This window comes from Vanessa atalanta, chromosome 21 (assembly GCF_905147765.1).
Source record: "Vanessa atalanta chromosome 21, ilVanAtal1.2, whole genome shotgun sequence".
NCBI classification, from domain to species: domain Eukaryota; kingdom Metazoa; phylum Arthropoda; class Insecta; order Lepidoptera; family Nymphalidae; genus Vanessa; species Vanessa atalanta.
This window is the reverse complement of record NC_061891.1, coordinates 3,128,838-3,150,915: the sequence shown is the minus strand read 5'-3', so window position 1 is coordinate 3,150,915 and position 22,078 is coordinate 3,128,838. Positions and strand designations below refer to the sequence as shown.

The window sequence follows — 22,078 nt, the reverse complement described above, 5'->3', positions numbered from 1 at the left end:
GCAGTGTATATGTACTTCTCTTAAAGAAAACATAATATTTTTAATTAGAAACATCTATTGAAGTGTTGGAGTAAGACCGACTCGAAAATAACACGGTGATATTTTATGCCATCAAAGTCAAAGTCAAAGTCAAAAATCTTTATTCAATATAGAAGTGTTTGCACTTGCTTATTGATTGTCAAAAATCTACCACCGGTTCGGAATTTAGCACCTCGGACCTGAGAAGAACCGGCGAAAGAAACTCAGCGGGATATATTTTTTTTAACCATTTTCCATGTAGGTACAATGATAAGTATATTTTAGTTGTTTGAAACAGCCTGGAGGCGATCATTTCATTCCCAAGGTGTGCAGTCAACTAAAAAGTCATACCCTCTCTTTGCCGCCGCTCTCTACACCCTTTTCTATACGTGATGCGAATACAGAAGACTATGTTAATTTTATCATAGAACACACTCTTTTCATATATATAACACCATTTTTTTCTCTTAAGTTACAAATAGACACAGGTATTTAAGCTTAAGAGACAATTTATAAGATTATAATATTAAAAAACGTTTTCAAATTTCGAATTCAAATATTCTTTTATAAACATTATTCGTCGCTTAATTTGACATTTGCTAAATTTAATATTAGCGCAAATCGATGACGTCACACGTCTGGTTGTCGTCACGATGTGGGTGTTATATGTTAATGCATTCGAGGGTCAGCTAAGATATAAAAGAACAATAAATAATAGCTATACAGCTTATACAGAGATGTTTTATTATTTTTACTCTTGACACACATTTCGGTTCGGAAGACTTTTTATTGGAACTCATGTTTTGGATTAAATGAACAACATTAAGGAATGGACGGTGAATTATTTCATCCTTTCAGTTAAAGATGTTTATTGTTAATGATCAACTTTTATTGTATACAAACAATATATCATTTCGCATTTTTCTTTAAACTAAATACGTTTATGTATACAAAAACATTGCATATTTGATATAATAATAGAGATTTTTTAACGTATTGTAACAAGCTTATATTTATGTGGCTTGACTGCTTCGGTAGTCTAATGATGCAAGGCCACATATCCAGAGGTTCTAGGTTCAAACCCCAGGTCGGGTCGATAAATTGGATTATTTTCTTTCGAAAAAATTATCCGTAACAGCACGGAGTCTTGAAACGTATACATTCCCGTGTCTCGGAAAGGACTTAAGCCGATTTTCCTGCATTTGAACTCATTCCGGTCGGGGCGAATTTGCCGTCCCATCCTACTATGAGAGTGGGGGACTAGAGTGTGCACGTATTTGCTCGCACACCTGTGCTCTATGTGTCCTTGTTGGCTGGTTTTTCCTTGAGATCGATCGCCGTGAAATCGACCAGGACGACATAAACATCACTTTCCGTCAAAATTGTTGGCTATCAATAAACACATCACTGTGATTCCATAGTTTGTCTGGAAAGCACTAGTATGCGTTAAGTACTAATTTTATGGTGCCTATTATAGTTTTTCCTTTCATTTTTGACATATATAATGTATACAATATATGTTTAAATTATAATAATATATAACAGAGATTATACTACGTAAATGATTTGTATCGTACGCCTACGTAAATTACATATAAGCGTTCTGTTTCGCAATTGCATCCGTTTTGTTTATTATAAACAATCAAACGGCCTGGGGGTAAACAACCTTTCAATGTCCCATCGTAAGACTGCAACGTTTCGTAACAACGTTGTATCGGATTAAATTATTACTTAGCGCACAAAAATTTTATTGCTTATTTTTTGTAATAAAACTCCCGACAGTTTCAATTAAACAACTACATTAAAGCTTCATTAATTCAAGGGCTCTTTGAGAGTTTGCCTGGGTAGGTATCACCCGCTCATCACATATTCTAGCGCCGAGCGCTAGTGAGTGAGCCAGTGTAACTGCAGGCCATTTCATCTTAAATATCATGTTTGGGAAAATCCACCCAGTAGAATTTACATAAAGGTGAAAAATTTTGTAGTACTTTTTATGATATGAATAATGTAATCAAAACATTAACGCCACTAACCTCGTTATGTGGTCCTGTTTCTCGGCTATGTTCTGAAGACCGATTGCGTCCCGTAGCTGAATAACCATCGCGGCTCTCACAGCTTCCGCGCATCTGAATTCTTCTATTCTTTCTGCCAATACCTAACGAGATTTCAAAGTTTGAATCAAACAAAATGAGTCAAAAATAACATTTAATAAAATATTAATTATTAATATTTAAATTTACCTCAACGTCTTCTGAATACAACGGCGAGTTCTTAAAGACGTCCTTCTTCACGATCGCTATATACGGCCCCTGAATTCCACCGACAAATTTTTCGCAATTGAAAAACAGAGCGTCTTTTTTAACCATTCCCTCTTCGACGCTCAGGAATGTAGGATTCATGTCCACAGCCGAAGTCGGCGCTACCAATGTGTAATCCCAGAACGACCAAGCGCCGTATTGGTGTAAGAGGAGGGTCGTTGCGACGTCATCTGCCAACACTCCCGTCAACTTTGAAGCGGCCGGAAAGAACCCTATCATCCTTTTACCGGTTCCAGTATTCTCTTGCAACCTTAGTTCCAAGTTGTTCAAATCTATGAAGCCTTCTTTTGTTTCTGGGATTTTTATTATCTGTAAAGACAAATTAATAACATAAGATGTGATGACGCTTTCTCTAATTTGCCAAAGTGGGAGGAGTGGAGCAGGTGTTGGGTACCCAATGTATCCCTTAAAAAGTCATCCTCCTGCCCTTATCCCAATTTTACTTGGGGTCGGCGCAGCATGTCTTCTTCTTCCATACTTCTCTGTCGGACGTCATCTCGCAAGTAACATTCTTTCTAACCATATCGTCTTTCACACAAAGTTTAAGTATTCCTTAAAAGGTGTAAGTAAATTTCATGATGATCGGTTTAGAAGTTAACACGTAAAGCTTAACAACAACAACTCACTTTCGTTTTTCATACTAACTGCTTGAATAATCTTAAGCATACTTATATTTATTATTTGTGTAGTTTGAGTTTGAAGTATTTTCATTCGACCGATTTTAGCATAAATATTACCTGATATTCTAGAATGTTTTAATTTTCATTCCTAAATAACATTCTTAAATATGTCGCATAATGTAGATATTCCGTGACTCAAAAAATTTCAAGTTTTATATGGGCTATGTTTATATACAACTGTAATGTGAGATTATTTAACATCCGATAGATTGTTCATTATTCTAAGAACAGAATGATTACTGCTAGCTAAAAATAACTCGGTAATGAATGCGCGCCGAATTCACAGCAATTGTAAAAGGTGAACGACCTTCAACTCGGAATCCTTGTTAAGCTATTGATATAATATGACAATGAAAAATTTGCATTATTTACAAACCGCATACAAATATATATATTGGTACACCCAAATTATCTTCGACACTGTCTATACAAATGCCGGTTTGATTTTCGCAATGTATTCATTTATAATTTTAATTATTCTTGTGTCATAATTTTTTTTTTCTTTTTTATGGCGTTTATTTGTGTCAAAAAGGCACAAAGATTATTTCGCCAATGTCACGTAGGATGGAGAAGACAAGAAAGAGATTGATCGGTACGGTTGAGGTGATTTTTTTTTCTTCAGAAGCTGTTTAAGAAAACAGGCTACCCTTGTGTCAAAAAGTCGTTTAAGAATACTTTCAAAATATTTTTAAACTACATATTTTACATCATCATTTTTTTTATGATTTCGAATTAATTCGATTGTATTATGTATGTTTTGAATATGTTCAATTGTGTTTTAATTTTGCATTGCTTATATGTAATAAAATCATATTTGAAATCCTTTCTGTTAATAAATACTATAATAAAATAGATCAGCCATAAGTAGCGTAAAATTAATCAAAGCTTGATGTTTAGTTGTCAGGTGTCCTGCGTAGAAAAAAACGTAAAAGTTCTTAACTAGGAAATGTAGGTATAGTATACAATTAAGGGCAGGCACACGCAACACCAGCATAGTTGGTGTAACATTAAGGACCGGTGCACAACTGGCAAAGTTTAACACAGAGAACGTTTGAGCAAGTTTCACACGCAGTGAAACTAGACGCCGCTACGGCCGTACGACTACGTATTGGAGCCTTCATGCAAACGCTCGAGAATTCGCGTAAATGTCACCACTGCTGACTTTTTGCGAAAAAGGGATCAATGTTCAAATTCTTTATTAAGTTTTTATTCATTGGAAGAAAACATTACGCTTCGCCTTTGCATGTGCGCTACCCTCAATGTTACACAAACTTTACTCGTGGCCTTGAGAAAAATAGGTTAAGTATTCACAATAACCGTACATGGGACTAGATTTTCTTGTCAAAGTACTGTCGTAATAGTTACCTGAGTGTTAAAAGAGATTATGTTGGTAACATTGGGACGTATTTTTTCAATATTTGCAGTTTTCGTATAAATAAAATTTATGCATCGAAAACATTTTATTATTAATAATATAGTTCTCCTTACTGATATCAGCGACAGCGACCAAACTCAACGGAGACTTGCCACTTGCACAGAAAATGTTTTAATGCACAAGAGAATGCGTAGCAAGAGTTCAATACGTCTCATTTGTTTCTTGTATTTAGATTAGTCAAATAGGATTTAGTGAAAAACATTTTCAAGTCAATTTCACAGATAAAAAAAAGCATTTTTTTTAATTACTGTGAATGCATGTTCATGACATTTGAAATACTGTTTAAAAAGTAACAATGGTATAAGAGTACTATTCTTTACCTTTAATATTTTAAACTTTACGTCCGCGACTTGAAATATTATTAATAAAAAAAAAAGGTCACCGTGTCAAGGTTGTTCGAAATTGTTACATGAAAAAGTAAAGGAAATACTGAAGAAGTACAAAAAAATTTTTGAATGTATAATTTAATGTAGGTTTTATAGAAAATTGCAAATAAATGTATAACAACTTAGCAGCTGGAATGTGCTTAATTATTATTTACATAACATATCCAAAAATCGTTTTAAAGCGGATACTAACGTCATAAAATAAACGATTTTCCTAACTCTAGACTAAGACAGTTTTGGCTGTGTGATGTTATTCAATCGGAGACACAAAAAAAAAATTGTCCTTGAAATTTAATTCTTTATAACATGACCTTAAGATGTGTGGAATTCATGTCGAAAAGAACAAACAAAGCGTGCCAAGGATAATATTGTCGCTATGAGACAAACTGAGTCAAATGACTGACACCAGTTATTTAATAGTTTGGATGTTTGATCTTAATTACATCTTAAACTTCCGTCTACAAAAATTATCTATGGATGCGTATTGGAAAAAAAATAGAAACAAACGCTCCCGTATAGAACTAGAACAGCTTGGAGCTTAATCCACGCTGCTGTAATGAGGGTTGGTGGATACGCATGTGGCAATTTATCATCAGACACATGGCGATTACCTCTTGATCTTTGCCATCACAAGAAGTATTAATGTAAATAAAGCACATGAACAGTCAATGTTGCTTATGTTAACCGGTGATTGGAAACATCCTTTACGTAATTAAAAAATCTGTACATTTATACAGCATTTATGAATTGACATTTTACAGCATAAATTCATTATGTGTAAAGCAGCTAGTGGGGAAAATCCTATATGTCGATTAAGCCGTGATGTTTCAACTACCCTCTATCTTCATTGTTTTGACAATTTTTTAACAAATTTAATCGCCGCACTAAATAAACTACGAGTCGAGCAGCAATTCGAATATTAAAATATAATATTAATTATATTTTAAAAATTTACACACGTAGGTATAATAATGTACGTTCAAGCAATATCATTAAAATAATGTCAATTTGCAGACTTAGCCTTCAATGTTTATAAACAATAAATAACTTTCAGAATATTGGCAAAGTAAAACTGCGCAGTTGATATAACGCTGTGTCGAATGTAAATTATTTCTCGAACGAAATTGCATTCCAGTACGATACGCACTTTTACAGTTCTATGATAAAAACGTTTCAGTTTAGTTATTTAATAATGAGTTATAAATTACAAGAAGTTACGTTTCTTTTTTTAAATAACATGATTATAGTTACATTGACATTACGTCAAAAAACACTTGACAAGTTACTGCGTGCTCGGTGCGATGTTTATGTAAACTCAGAAACATATGTGAACAGGCACAGAACTAATTGTGTTAAGAGAATGACATTGTACGATGTCATTAAATCAATGAAGTTGCAGAATTAAGACTTATATTCGCCATAAAACCAAATTTTGCATAATCTTTACTGAGCGCGTTTGTAATTTACGAAACGAAGATCAAATTTCTAGGATCTATGTTTTACACACAGAACTTTGCCATTTTCGGTAGTAGAAAGAATTCATCTATTGTTTTATGTTTTTTATAGCTTCATATATTTTACGGAAATCAATAATAAAATTATTACGCACTAAATTAAAAAAAAGCTATATGATACTTTTATATATGACGTAGATATGTGAAATTTGGTTCGCCTTCCTAATATTTTAATATTAAGCTTAAATTACTTGCAAATTATTGTCGTGTTGTGTGTGTTAGAATATGACTGAACTTCCTACACTAGAGTACATTTTTATTACAAATCTCTTTACATACCTCAGCCTCACACTCCTTCCAGGGTGCCAGTTGTCTTTCCGTTTCTCTCGAGGACACGAAAAGGGCTACTCTTTGTGGGCGTAAAGCTCGCAAAAACCGACATAGTGTAGCTCCCAGGACTACCACGTCTTCAGCACCAGCTCCGACGGCTTGGCGAATTATCTCTTTGGATTCTGACCTAGTTTCAAAAAATATCTCGTCAAAAGCCATTTCGCTATTATACAATATAAACAAACTAATTGTAAGTATAGATGTTACGAAAAGTAGTTCACGAAACAATAAACGTATTTTTTATGTTTAACATAGATGTGTCAATTCTAACGGTAACCGGGACCTTATTATTTGGTTGCTTTTTTATACATTTAAACAGATATAGTGCATTATTGATTCTGAGGTCACATACCTTATAAACATTATATATGAAAATGTTTACCTAGTTCTCAACAAAGTGCGAAAAAAAATAATTACTCAGAAGCAAATGGATGGAAAGTTTATTATATTTATTCAAACAATTTACCTTACAATAATTAGAAGGGAAGGAAAGAAAAAAAATATGTAAAAATGAAATTAATTTACCGGTAAATCTCGCTTTGTCCAGACGTAACGGACAAAGCCGTGCACCACGTCGCATGTGTAGGAAGCACGTCGCGTGCTACGTACTCCTCTATCCATTGTAACGCACGCCCCGAGCCGCTGTAGTCGCAATATACAACTGGAAGAAGAAAATAAGCTTAAACTTAGTAAAAATAGATAAAACTTACTTATAAAACATAAAATACAGGAAAACAGGTGCTCTCTCACATCCCCCACATTCATAGTCCGAAGGAACCAAAATACGAAAATTTAACAAAAATCAAGCCCCGAATTTTACATGCTGTCCGAGGCATGGAAACACTTCCACTGCTAGACAGGTGGCGACTTCGAATTTAATAATGTAGCCCTACGTACTCACTGGCCTATTTGAATAAACTTAATCTTATATTCATTTAGTTTATATCTGCAATTATTAGTAACACTATTTCATAAAAAAGTATTCAAAATCCAAATCAAAATATTTTATTTTCAAGTAAGCTCATAAAAAGACTTTTATGTAATGTGTTTAATAAAATTTAAAGCTACTACCGGTTCGAAAAGTAGATTCTACCAAGAATCGGCAAGAAAATCAGTAGTTACTCTATTCCACCATTTTAATTACATAGTCATGACTACAAGTCAATAAATTCTAAGGCCGCGCTTTTTTATCTTTAATATAATATATCTATTTGTAATTGCTTTTTAAATTGTAGTAAACATTTACTAATCTATTGTTAAATATTTTATCCCCTTTACTAATATATATTCGTGAAATACATATGAAATACCAAAATCAATTCGATGTCGATAAACAAATCCTTCGAAATCTAATAAATCAAATTCAATCGAGTTCAATAAACTTTTGACAATGTCAGTATGGTTAAAAGTTCAGACAAATATTATAAGATAAAAAAAAAACAAACTTGAACGAATAAACTAACACTTCAGTTTTTATAAAGTATTAATATTATTCTAAATTTAATTAAGGTAAATATTCAAATGGTTTATGAATACATTTTGTCATTAGTTTTAATGATAGTTTTTATGTAATTTATAACATTTTGGTTAGGCTTATAAAATTACAAACAAGGTCCCAGGGTCGAAACCACCACGCCATTCCTTAATGGAGATCAGCCAACTGCGCCAGGATTGTTTTAGTGCAAATGTGTGTAACGCAAGAGTGCACCAGGCACTCTATTCTCACACTCTTATAATCCGACGGCATCGGGACGGCAATTTGACGCGACCGGAGGGAATTCAGGCATCGGATCAACGGATTTACGTTCCGAGGCACGAGTGTGTAAAAACTGAGGCGTAAATACGTTCTCGATTCTATTGCAATCCAACTTGTACTATTTCTTAAAAAAATAAACTCAACATAATTGTAACTTAGGACCAATTCTTATTTATATATATCGGTTACGATGCGATCCCTCTTTCCATCCCAATGCAACTTCGACTGAATCGCGACTGGATCGTTGCGTTTGTAGAATTGAAGCTTACTTAAAGATACTTGACTGAACGGCAACGATTACGTTTCGATCCGATTGCGAGAAACTGAGAATGTGTTAGTATAATAAGGGCCCGGTTAACTTCCTAACTCCGAGCTTCTACTGATTTTATTGAAAAACGGATAAAGATTTATTGGACTCGACCACGTATTTTATAAAATAGCTACCCAGGTAGACACTACACCAACAAAGACAGTTGACGACCAAACTAATATAATTAAAATATATTCCAGGCCTAGGCTACGAATCGATTGATATATAAAATCCAATACTAGTACATTAAAAATTAAATAACATTTATGTGACAACAAGTTTATTAGTGTTTAGTTTCGGATAGGCTGTCAGTCTTTCAACAGCTGTCATGTTTTATCAGCGAATCAACAAATATATATTTGTTCGTGGTTGAACAGATTAGGTAGCTCAGTGAATATTTATATTTCGTCTCAAAGTAATGCTGTGAGAGAGACAATTAATGAAATCTATCATTATTAATATTTTTTACACACACGTATTATATTTTCTGAGCGTGTTAGTGTGTGTGTATACGTGATATATTAATCTTTATGTTTTTATATTAAAATTGTATTTTCGACTCCCCGCCGGTCGACGTAAATTTCTCTAACGTGGATTGAAAATGATTGGCTTAACGATGGCTTTACGTTATCAATATAAAAAGAGTCGCTATCTTATTACATTGATGTACATATATTTGACATGTAACCTATTTTGTTATAAGTTCTTTATACAATAAATATATAAAAACTGTTTTTGTCTCTTCTCGCACACAGGTAATAAGGTAACAGGTAACCCATTTGAAAATATACCTGTTTATTACAAAAGAGAAATGAAACCGTACCCTTTAAAACCGTAACCGTAAACTATCCAAATTTAAACAATTATCACTGTAAAGTTTTTACGCATTTTAATTATATTCCCATAATATTAAAAACACAGTTAGCACAATAGCGTCATTGTCGTTTGTCTAAGTTTTATCTCAAATCGTTCGTGTAGTGTACGTGACGGCATTTGAAGTTTTAGACAACAATACAACTATTGTGACAAATACAAAACTCAAGTGCATAGAGTGTGACGTTGTTTTAAAATAGGTAACATATAATTGTTAATGAACAGGAATGATTTTTAGTGCCCAGTGGGTGCATAACTCCAAATAAATACGTACGTTAAGAGTATGACTCCAAATAAATACTACAGATACTGAAAAGTTTGTAGATTTTACGATTATAAATTAAACTATCTATTTATGTGAGTGGGTGGTCTTTGTAAGTCTCTACACTTACTGCAAGAAATTGAACGTATTCGAAAGCGTCATTTTTTCAATCATATTTTATGAGACTTAACATTTTGACTACATTACTCGTAATAAATAATAGAGCTTAATCTAATTTACTTAAGAAAATTACTTATAAAATGCTTATGAATTAAGTGTACTAAACTATGAATAATATTCATAAACATAAAAATCCCTTGCTTCTCAACTAAGCATCTATATACACATGTAATCCAATGATAAGGCTGTGTGCCTTAACAATCTCTCAGAAATTTATAAACTTTCAAAAACAGAACGTTTATAATATTCGATAAATACATTAACAATGTCCGTGTGTGGGTGTGTGTTTGAGTGTGTAAGTAAAGATGCACGCGTGTATGTCTATGAACATAGTCACGCTAATTTATAAAATACATAATATTCGATAGACAAAGAGAATCAGTCGTCAATAAACCAATGACCAATGACGCAATTCAAACCTCGTCAAACTAATTTGGATAGACAAAGTTTATTGAGAATCATAGTCGCCCGCGTCTTTGCCGGGTTTTGGGGGATACCAAATTTTATAGAATAAGGTTCAATGGTTTGGTCGTGAAAGAGTAACAAAACAGACCGAGTTACTTTCACGTTTATAATATTAGTATAGATAAAACGTCCAACGTTATATTATATATATATTTTATTCCACGTGTATTTCATAATACTAAATGAAAAGAAAGTATGTGAAAATACTTATAACTCAAGAAAGTTACGCTGAAACTCTCTTGTCGAGTTAACTGACTCGATAGATTCCGAGGAAAACTATAAAACTTCTCTGTGACTCAATACATAATATACACCTTCTTTTTGTTTTTTTTTTTATCTTCGATATATGTTCGTCGGTTATTTAATCTCAAAGTATGAACATTTTTAACCGATACACATACACACACACATATATCCCTGTATAGCTTCGCAGCCTACTACTATATCAGAATGGTGGAATAAGCACCAACTTACTCCTCAAAAAGATAGGTCCAGCGCTGCTCAACAGTGGGACGTCTATAGATTGTTACGCAAATATAATTACTGTAATCTTGTTTAATATTTCGCGTCATAGTTCATTTAGTAAATGAAACAAAATTATTTTAACGTTTGAAATCTGTCATTATTTAACATCAAACAGCCATCATTCGACGACGGCGACGACAAATACAATATAGCACAGAACATTTTCAGGTCATAGAGCAAACAAAGGAATATATAATTACTCTAAATGTTCTTTAAATATGTCGAGTTATAAATAAGCGAATTGCCTAGAAATCTGAATGTGTATTTTGAAATTGCGTTTGTCGGTCAATACTTTGAAATTTATTGCGTCTTTTTTAGATTGTCGTTTATATTAAATCTGTTTCATTATTTTTATATAAGCAAAAATAGGAACCGAAAAAGTGCGATGACTAGATTTGAGCTCGCAATTATTTCCATGATCAAGAAACAAGCTATATACCATATACACATATATATAACAATTACATATGTTTATTAAGAGCGTTTTATGTTTCTGCTGTCATTAACAACATTACAGCACGGTAAATATCTATTCACGTACGAAGGCTCTCCCCTCCACGTTACTTTGATATCGTCGTGCATTAGTATGTGTGTGACTCTCTATAAGATGTCTTAGTGTGCGTGAGACGATTAAGAGTTAGCAAAAAAACCAATTTTAATTATTTGTTTTCATATTTATTTTAACAAATATTAATTAATTTAACCTAAAGCAGCTTGTATAATATGTATAAATAAGTAAAATTAAAATTTATGATAATTTTAAATGCATTTTCTTTCAAAACAAATTTTTATATACAAAATTTCTTTTCTATCCTATTGCGTTAAGGACATCCACCATCTGGAACTAATCTTGGGTGTAGACTGGATTCTTACCATTTAAATGCATTATCATCGAAACTGAACTAACACGAAAATTTCAACTCCGTAGGAAAACAGGAAGCGACTCAATTTCAGCAAAACCAACAGATACTAGCAACATTTTCCAGCTAAACAGCAATTCCAGTTATCTCGGTAAAAATGAACTAGTAGATCACCAATGAAAGCAATACGGGTGCTTATAGTTATAAGTACGAGTATAATAGTGTTACTAGCAGCGATCACAATGTCGGAAACGTTAAACTATACAAACGCGTAGCATCAAGACAAACATGTCCTTATCTAGTTATTTATCTAGTATTTAAATAATCTATACTAATGTAGCAATATTAGTACTAATTACCGAACGAAGTACCATATATGATGTTATTCAAATATATTCATTGAAGTGTCGCGAAACGTGACAGAATCAGACTTAGAATTTTATACTGGGTTCTATTTTGTATAAAAACTAGCTACATATCCCGGCCTTACGTACAATAATGGTATAACTTTAGATTGAAGTTCTAAGGATAGGCAATTCCATAAATTCGGCATTTCTCTACTTTAATATGTATCATCATTATTACATAGAATAAAACAAAGTCGCTTACCGCTGTCTGTCCCTATGTATGCTTAGATCTTTGAAATTACACAACGGATTTTGATGCGGTTTTTTTAATAGATAGATTGATTCAAGCGGAAGGTTTATATGCACAATATAGTAGATAAGCACTGATAATTTTAGAGGTTTCCAAAGTGATATCGGTCATAAATACATTTTTTTGGACTTATTGCAAACGCTGGCAGTTGCCTACGAGATAGATCAAAATAATGTACAACAGTATTGTACACCTTAAAAAGGTCTTCAAAAAAGTCTCCAATGGTATGTGATGTAAATGTCTATCTCTTATGGTTAACCCACAATAAACAAAATGTAACCTTTACTTTTTACGTTATTTATACCCAAGTAAAATTGCACAAACCATAACAAGTAAATTATTTATTTGATTCAGTCTTTTATTGTGTCTTTAAGCATTACTTTTTATTTTAAAACACTAAGGATAATAATGTTTGTACAAACGAATACAATATAATTTTAAACCAACACGGAAATGTACTAATCAGCGGAAGTCGGCAAATAAAGGCACGAAAATCTTTTTTAAAAAAAATGGCGTGGAGTATATTGTGTCCTGCAAACATTATTATCCGCATATAGACGAAATTGCTTTAAAGAAGGCCAAGGCTAGGCTTAAATTAATGTGTTTGTTGAAACGACAAGTACGTAGAAATACATTACTGTTATGATAACATACAAAATTAATACCTATGATTTGGTTAGGAATTCTGGCCGAGTTTAATCTTTTTCAACGATTTTTTTAAACAAATAAATAGATAAAAAATATTATGGACAAAACTATTTTTCTCATACACCGCGTCTTCGCTCGTATGAAATTCATTTTGACGAAATTGTGCGTCCTTGAGGTTCAAACTTCCTACCAAATCCCATCAGAATTTGTTCAGTGATTTAGCCGTGAATGCGTTATAAACAGAGAGTTACTTTCGTATTTATAATATAAGTTTGGATAATTTATCAATCAATAAAATTATTAAATATACAATTGATAAAGTTAATAATAATAGCCTACTATAGACTTGAAAGTATGTATGACTGAATGCGATGAAAATAAAACTTGCAGTCGCCATTCTAATTGTATAGAATAGATAACAAACAACGATTACTTTATTGGCAACACTGACACAGGCACGTCTCATCCATTCAGTCTCAGAAAGGTTCTAAGATGGCTGAATTACGGCTTACCTTTGCCTATACGTGGAACGCATTTAAATCATTCATATATATTTTATAAATAAGTTACTACAATAAATGGAGCAATAAAACAATGACTGCCATGGTTGAGTTGGAAGTCTAATTTAAAATCTTTGTACTTATAAAATCGTTTGTTCTCATTGACTATTAACGCACAGCAAAAACTAATAAGTCTAAAAAAGTAAATAAGGAACACATGTTTATTTTATATCGTCAACGTCCGCTAAGAAAAGATTTTAAGATTATTATTTTAAGATTTATTAGAAATTTTAACTTGAAGGAGGTAAATAGGGAACTACTAACTTTCCCTGCTTTGCTCCTGGGATACCTATATATTACGTGGCAGAACTCCGACACGTACAAATTACCTCACGATGGTTCCGTGTGTGCTCAATGATGCTTGTCCGACTTTGAATCCGCAAACTTCTATTAAGGTCCATGTGTTCTAGCCGCTGAGCTATCTCGATTCGTATATTTAATGATTTCAATACATTACTCGTCCGAGTTCGTTAATAGTAAATCCGTGGAATAGATACGATAGTTAAGGTCGTTAAAAGAAAATGCACAAAAATACTTTTATGTAATTCACAAAAAAAAAGTTGTATAATCTTTGCACACCATTGCTCTATCGTATGCTGAAAATATGTAATAAAAAAAACCATAAGCGCCGTGTGAAATATATTTAATAAAAAACCTTAAATTATTTGCCGTGGCAATATTTGCCGAGAATACTTTACTTACGATCATATTTCTGAAGCGTGATCTCGCTTAGGTTAAGCTTATCAAATGGCCATGAACTCAAATATGAAGTTGAAGAATTATTATCAATTTCAAAAATATTTAAAAAAAAATTACGTGTTCTTCATAAACGTAACAACAATTAAATACTTTTATAATGTTACTTAAATTGTTATCAAATTTTTAAAACCATCGCGGCATTGATTACGTCGACTGGAATAAAAAGTAAATTAAAAAAAAAAATTGTAAGAGCTGATAAGGGCCTGTGGTAAAAGCGTAAATCTAATCCGACGATAGCGGGTTCAAATCCAGCCCGGGTTTTATATTATATATATTGGTGTTTATAGTTCAATAGTTAATAAAACCTTGCTAGAATTCTTGCATGTGTTTGAGAAAAAATATACTTATACGAATATTTTTTATTAATTGTGAAGATAGAATAATATATTTATTCGTACTTTCACAACATCACCTTTCGATATAAGACGCCGAGCGTTCTATAAACTATTTATTACGATTGGTTATTAAAGTGCATATGCTTGATTGACGCTTACATGAATTCAACACGAAATATCAAACAACTTCTCTACAAATATACTAAACTACTTTTCACCGGCGACATCGCCTACATATGTGAAGGAGGTTTAGTAGTATTTTACAGGTAATACGTACTATATTACCTTCTTTGTACACCTAATGTACACAAAATTCTGAAGTTAAGACGTGAAGGAACCAACTCACTAATGCATTTATAATATTAGTTAGGGTATATATTTTATTCCTGAAATATAAGTATTCAATATGTTCGTCTCCCTTGATATACAAAAACTCGCTTTTAATGTCTCTCAATATTTTCATCGCGTTTAACGTAGCCTTCGACCTTTCAAACCCGATAGTGATGAGTCGTTTCAAGTAAAATAGAACCGTCTTTCAAAATGAACACGTGTTATAGTTTCTAAAAAATAAATAAGAAGTTCCCAAATCTCACATTTCGGACGTTGTGGACTTTGACCTTTGTGAAAATGTCTTGTGTCCCTGCGGCTTTGACTTCTCGAACTCTAAGTAACACTATAATAAACGCGAAAGAAATTTGCATTGTCTGCATACAAATTTCAGAGTCTATTTTTAATACGAATATCTTTCATTGACAGCTGCATTAAAATTACTTGAAGGTCAATGGAGATATTCATCTAATCTCCACTTGAATCTTTATCGACTATCTTAAACGCGCTACTTGAATAAACATTATATATATTACACACATATATATATATGTAATATATATATATATTGAACAGAACGCTATTGAAGTAGTACCTTTATTAATGTTTTAAATGATTTTTATGCGTTATTATATTAGAGCAGTTATTACGATTGACAATCGGTAATCTAGAGCGGATAATTCCGAATTGAGTTATGAGTGGCCTTGCAGCGATGGTGATCACCAAAATCACACGGTACCCTTACTTTAACAGCAAAACTAATTGAAAATTGCAAAAACGTTTCCATTACAATAGAAGATAAAGCAATAGATAATCTTGATAAAGAAGTGTAATTATGGAAAGTAAATACGTTAAATACACAACGGAGTCGTTAAATTACAAAAGCCTTCAAAGGTTGCATTTGTTCTGTGTGAAAAACCTAACAAATTTAAAAAGTAAGATCTTAAAAGCATTTTCCGTAATTTTATAAGTCTAAATGTAAAGCTAACATCTAATGAAAATTATCGTTTCGTAACTCAAAAAAAAAAATAACGATAAATTTTGACGAATTAAAGATTTAAAGTCTCTGTACCGTTCTGCTTACCTTACTATCACGTCATTTTTTTATCGTTTTTTTTTTAAATAAATCAAACAATGAAGGACCAATAAAATGACTTTGCCCGGGTTGACAAGGTCAGCGAGCAGTCACTAGGGAACGCAATGCCGGTATCACTGGATCCTAAATTACCAGAATCCCTCATACATTTTGCGGGGATAATCTCGGTCGAAAATTTTGTGGGTTCTCGCTGGACTGGCAGGATTACAGAGATGCATGGATAATACTTGTTACCCCTTTGCTAAATGACCAATATGAAAAACTTACTTGGTTCAAAATAGCATTAAAGGTCGAATTATAGTTATGATAATTTTTCGCTCTACATCTACGCCCGCGTCTATGGTTATAAGTAAAGAGCGGTAAAGCGGATAATGAAGAGGAATAGATTAATATTAAAACAAGGAAAAATTTAAGAAAGTAACGACTGATTCTCATGTTCTCATGGTCTTAATCTTTGTCTGAAAGTATTATTAAACATTTTAAGATGTACCAAGCAACGTGTTCAAATGAAAACCACGAAAACGAAGTCTACTAGGTTTTTATTCTGATTGATTTCCGTGGTCTAAGTGCACTCTGCTGGATCGCGCAAATACCTGAATCCAGCGGGACTTAGATGGTTCGGTCCCACAAATACCCATGATTATCATACGAGATGGCATTCCTTACGCGCCACCTATAGGTTTCAATCTAAACCAACCAAGAGTCACAAATACACACTAAAAATTTCATCGAAAACGGACAAACTTTAAAAATAATTACAATTACACACACACGTAAAATGTATATAAATAAAAGATAGATAAAAAAAAATAATAATTTCATAACACTGTTATCGCTCTCCGAAGCGCATAAACGTTATTCAATATAATAATTATCATTGTATTATATATTATATTAAGCAAAATGTTTATCGTATCACCTTATCGATGTGACCTCGTGAAAATAATATGTTATTTCATTAGATTTTCCGTCTCACCCACTTTCAGCTAGACGGATTTAAAGTAAACATTATATCGAGGCAGTAAGCAATGCAAATAGCAATGATTTGATAAGATAATGTTGTTTACATTAAACATTAATCACAATATAAAAAAAAATACGCTAAATATGTCTGACTGTACGTTTATTATTACAATACATAATAAAGTCGTAAATTACAAAACCGAGAGCGGTTTTGATCATTCGAAATTATAATTCATTGATAAAATAAATAATTATCAATAGGAATAATATTTTTAATTAATGACATTCATTGAAACTAATGTGTATATTGTATTTTTATTTGGCGGTACAATTTGAAAGAGGTTTCAACCGGAAAGTATTTTACTGTAATATAACAGTTATCTCAAGGAGCAACAGTTGGTATTGTTGTGTTCCATTTGAAGGGTAACTAAAGCACAAGGGACATAAATCTTCTCAACGTCGGTGGCGTGTTCGGATGCAAGGAATGGTAACAATTTCTTGCAGCGCCTGTCCATCGGCGATGACCACTTACCATCAGGTGGCCCCTTTACCTACAACCCAACCTTTACTTTAACATATATATCAAGTATATTTAAATATAAATATACAAAAACCGGTTTTCGGAAACTGTAAATATACACAAACCGATAAAATTATATCGTTCGTGTTTTCTCAGCTGTAACTGTTCGCTTTGTAAATAAGAATATTATACAAAGCTATTTGCGAATTTTAGGCGTAACCTTGAAAGCCATTTTTGTTATATAAATAAAAAACAAAATTATTTTGTCTATTTTTTACTGGTTTTTTTGATGTTTTTTAAATTATTACGTTTTAATGTATAACATGTTATTTAAATATAGGTTAATTTAAATAATTATATTATTTTAAATGTTTAGTTTCGAAATTAATGTATATCGAAAATCGAACAATATTAAAACCGTCAAAAGTAATAGAACCATCGTAATGATGTTATTTTTTTTTTTTAATTTTTGGGTAACTAGTCTAGATTTTAAGTTAAAATTTAAATAGAAACGACCAACAATTACGCATTCAATAAAAAAAAATATGCCAATCAAAATTATATAATAAATAAATTACACTAAGTATTATATTTTTGTACGAGATCAAACAAATGAATTAAACCGAATTTATAACGTACGTTTTGAAATATTTCGAATACGATCTGAAGATTCGACGCCTGCCCAGCTTGAATCTAAATATAAATTCTTAACTAAAATACCTTATACCATCAAGGTCAGTAGATTAATCAAATTAGCATGGTGTTCGTCGTACGTTAAACAGACACGAATCGAAATAAACTACTCGAAAACAACTAGTTTAATTATATAAAAAAAAAACACTTAAATTATTTAGATTACCAGCTGATGATAGATGTTCAATTTTTTTTTCTTAATTACCGCCATCACCCTAATTCTTTCAATGTACTATGGAGGCAATTGACCTACTTATTATTATACCCTTCTCCAATTAAATATTACAACTAAACCTACTAGGTAATAGAATAATTAAGTAATGCCTGTGTCTGTATTTCCCGATAGGTACAATGTTGGTGTCTTCAAATCTAGAGTCAACAGATATCCTCTAGGCAAGCGTGCTACATCGTAGACCGTGTCGATTCTTAACATCAGGCAATACAACAGTCAAAGGCCTATTAAGGGTAAAAAAAAAAGAAAAAAATATAGTATTAGTTTGGTATTCATTAACTTTGTAAATTTCCTAAAGCTGAGCTAAGGCCTCCTCTCCGTTTGAGAAGAAGGTTTGTAGCATATTCCACCACGCTGCTCCATTGCGGGTTGGTGAATGAGGTGGAGTTAGGTATTCGATATATAATAATACACTATGCTAGGTTAATTTAATAATATGATTATATATATATATATATATATATATATATATATATCATTTTGAGTATTTGCTGTTTAGTTTCTTTAGTAAACAAGTTAAGTTAGATAATTCAATACTATCGGCACAATTTACATTGACATAAAACATTTTTATTATGAATACATAATGATAAGTATACTTCAAGTATATCTTTATGTTGATACAACATTAATGCTTGTTCACCGCCTTCATTTTTAGTTTTTTTTTTTCGCAAGTTTGTGGATTATCCTTACGTGACCTAAATCTTATTTTAAAGTACCCATTAAAGTGTCAAAGTGATTTAAATTCAAGGCACAACGGTTTGTTTTGTGAACAGCAGATGACATCATCTACTATCGGTCCTTTGTATATAAATAGTATCCAATCAAAATTAAAAAAAAAAACATATTCAAAGAGGGTCTTACAAGTACTTTTCAATAATTAAAATATGCCTTCTAAAATATTTTTAACGTGAATAAAAAGGGTTATAAACTCATTCTATCGCCAAACCGCAATGTTATGTATTGTTGTGTTCCGGTTTGAAGAATGAGTGAGCTAGTGTAACTACAGGCACAAAGGAACATAACATCTTAGTTCTGGAAGGTTGCTGGCGCATTCGTTCTAAGAGAACTGGTTATTTTTCTTATGGCGCCATTATCTAAGAAAGTTGGTTCATATGCTTGACTACCTACACTAAAATTAATTAGATAATTAACATTAAAATAGAAACTATATCTAATATTGAGAAGAGCCTTATAAAACGTTTGTGCACGTATGTATATGTTATACATAGTTTTATAATCAACATATATATTATGTCATGCTATAATAAGTTCTTATAATAATTGTTTTGAATCAAAAACTTTAAAATTCTTTGTTCGACGTTGTAATCAAAAATTTCGTATTTATAACTATTTGACGGTCGCGGCTTTGCTCGCTCTTTAGAGGTAAGTCGTCAGGTATTGTGCGTAAAAAATTAGCCCATGTCCTTTCTAGGTGTTCGAGCTTGCTTCATAGCAAAATTCATCAAATTCGGTTCAGTAGTTTGACTATGAAAGAGCAACAGACAGACAGAGTTACATTCGCATTTATTGTATTGGCATAGATTAGTATGAACATCGCTACGAATAAAATGAAAATGTAGACATTTTTGTAAGTAAAAACAATTGCCATCGCACTAAAAATTTAATTCAACCACAGATGATATAAATATAATAACTAGTAAACAAGACTAAAATGATTCCTATTCATTATCAGATATAAAATCATATCAGCGTACACGTGGCAACACTACACATTAATTATTATTATTAATCAATAATTGCCAGTTATACAAAACAAACTACGACCGTAATCAATTTAATGTCGTTTATTAATTATAGTAACTTGAATATATTAATTTTCCGATTTTTAATTAATAATGAGTCAAATGTCTTAAAGCAGAAAGATAAGACATAATCATCATTTTTGTATTAAGTCACGGTAACTGTATTTTATAATTAAAAGTAATTAATATTTCAATTTGGTTCAAAGTATAAGTAACATAGATATAGTAACCTTGATCACTTTGATAAAATCAGTGATAATCATTGTATGTGCACAAGAAGTAAGGATAAGCTTATAACGCCAAGTTTCCGACTCCGCAAAGTCAATCTTTCTTGGGGCAAGGTATCCGTTTCTATAGTAAAATACCGCAGACATTTTTAACTTTGCGTTTCGTACATTCAAATAATTTGTAAACAATGATTTGGTAAAGAAGGCATATTATTATTCAATACAAGATTATACACATGATAAAAAAGCGTGGAGTTAATACTTGTTGACTTGCAAGCAGGATATATTACATACATATATAATTATATTTAACTAACATTAATGCATTTTTAAATGTTGAAAAAGAGTAACTACTGAGTTTCTTGCCGGTTCTTCTTGGTAGAATCTATATACCTAACCAGTGGTAGCTTTAATATAGTTTGTTAAATGACGATTCAAAAGTGTTTGTAAGAGCAAACTTGAATAAAGTATATTTTGATTTTGATTTTTACATAATTATGAAAACGACAGAAATAATCATTGTCACCTTTCGTTCGTAAAGGTCATTGCAATTTGATCCAGAACTTTTATCTTTTAAGAAGATGTTTCAAACGTACTCAAGGATAAAAAGCGTAGGAGTCCACACAAGTTCTAGTTTATGGCTACTTATGTCAAAACGAAGTTCTTGACTTGATTCAATTACATGTCTTAATAAGAAAATAGATATATTTGTGTGAGTGTAATTGTGTGTTCGTGCGGAGTGAGACATATCGTTTACATTAATGAAAGGTTTGGTCATCCAACGTATTTTTACGTGATTCGAGTGCTATAAATAATCCAAACATTATTTCTGGGTCACAGCCAAGATCATAATATGATGCAAACAAATCCAAAGGTGAATAGCTTCTTATGTTTAGCATAGTTTTACAACTCAATATTATGAGGGAGAGTAAAAAATATCAAAAGTACTAGTTATTTTATGCTCACAGTGGACACATGTTCCACCTGATAGTGAGTCATCACCCAAAGACATTGGTACTTTTTGAAATATTAACCATTCCCTACATCGCCAATGCGCCACCAACCTTAAGAACGTGGAACGAACGAAGATATGTTATGTTAGTTATATGTATATGTAGCTTTTTATTTTCATTATTTTTTATTTTGAAATATTTCTCATAGAAGTTTTTTTGTAGATATCTTGGCTAAATGGGGATTATTTAGAGAACATTTATAGTGCCATCAATATCAAGTGCATTTCAAAGATATAATTTTCACTACAATTATTATTTCTCGTTATATGAAAACAATACAGCTGAAGTAATAAAGTAAAATTAATTCCATTTAAAATCCTAAGCGTTGAAGGACTATTGGCATTAATATAAAATATTAAAATAGGTTTAT

General features: G+C 31.9%; 1 protein-coding gene across 2 annotated transcripts in view; it reads right to left on the bottom strand.

Annotated features, from left to right (window-relative positions):
* LOC125072238 overlaps window positions 1-22,078 on the bottom strand; it is a 103,694-nt gene that overhangs the window by 23,187 nt on the left and 58,429 nt on the right. For both annotated transcript variants that reach the window (XM_047682762.1, XM_047682763.1), the window contains exons 2-5: window positions 7,207-7,342; window positions 6,631-6,808; window positions 2,259-2,645; window positions 2,052-2,173 (exon numbers count right to left, since the gene is read on the bottom strand). In XM_047682762.1, the coding sequence (XP_047538718.1) occupies window positions 2,052-2,173; window positions 2,259-2,645; window positions 6,631-6,808; window positions 7,207-7,342 (823 nt within the window). The remainder of the gene's footprint in view (window positions 1-2,051; window positions 2,174-2,258; window positions 2,646-6,630; window positions 6,809-7,206; window positions 7,343-22,078) is intronic.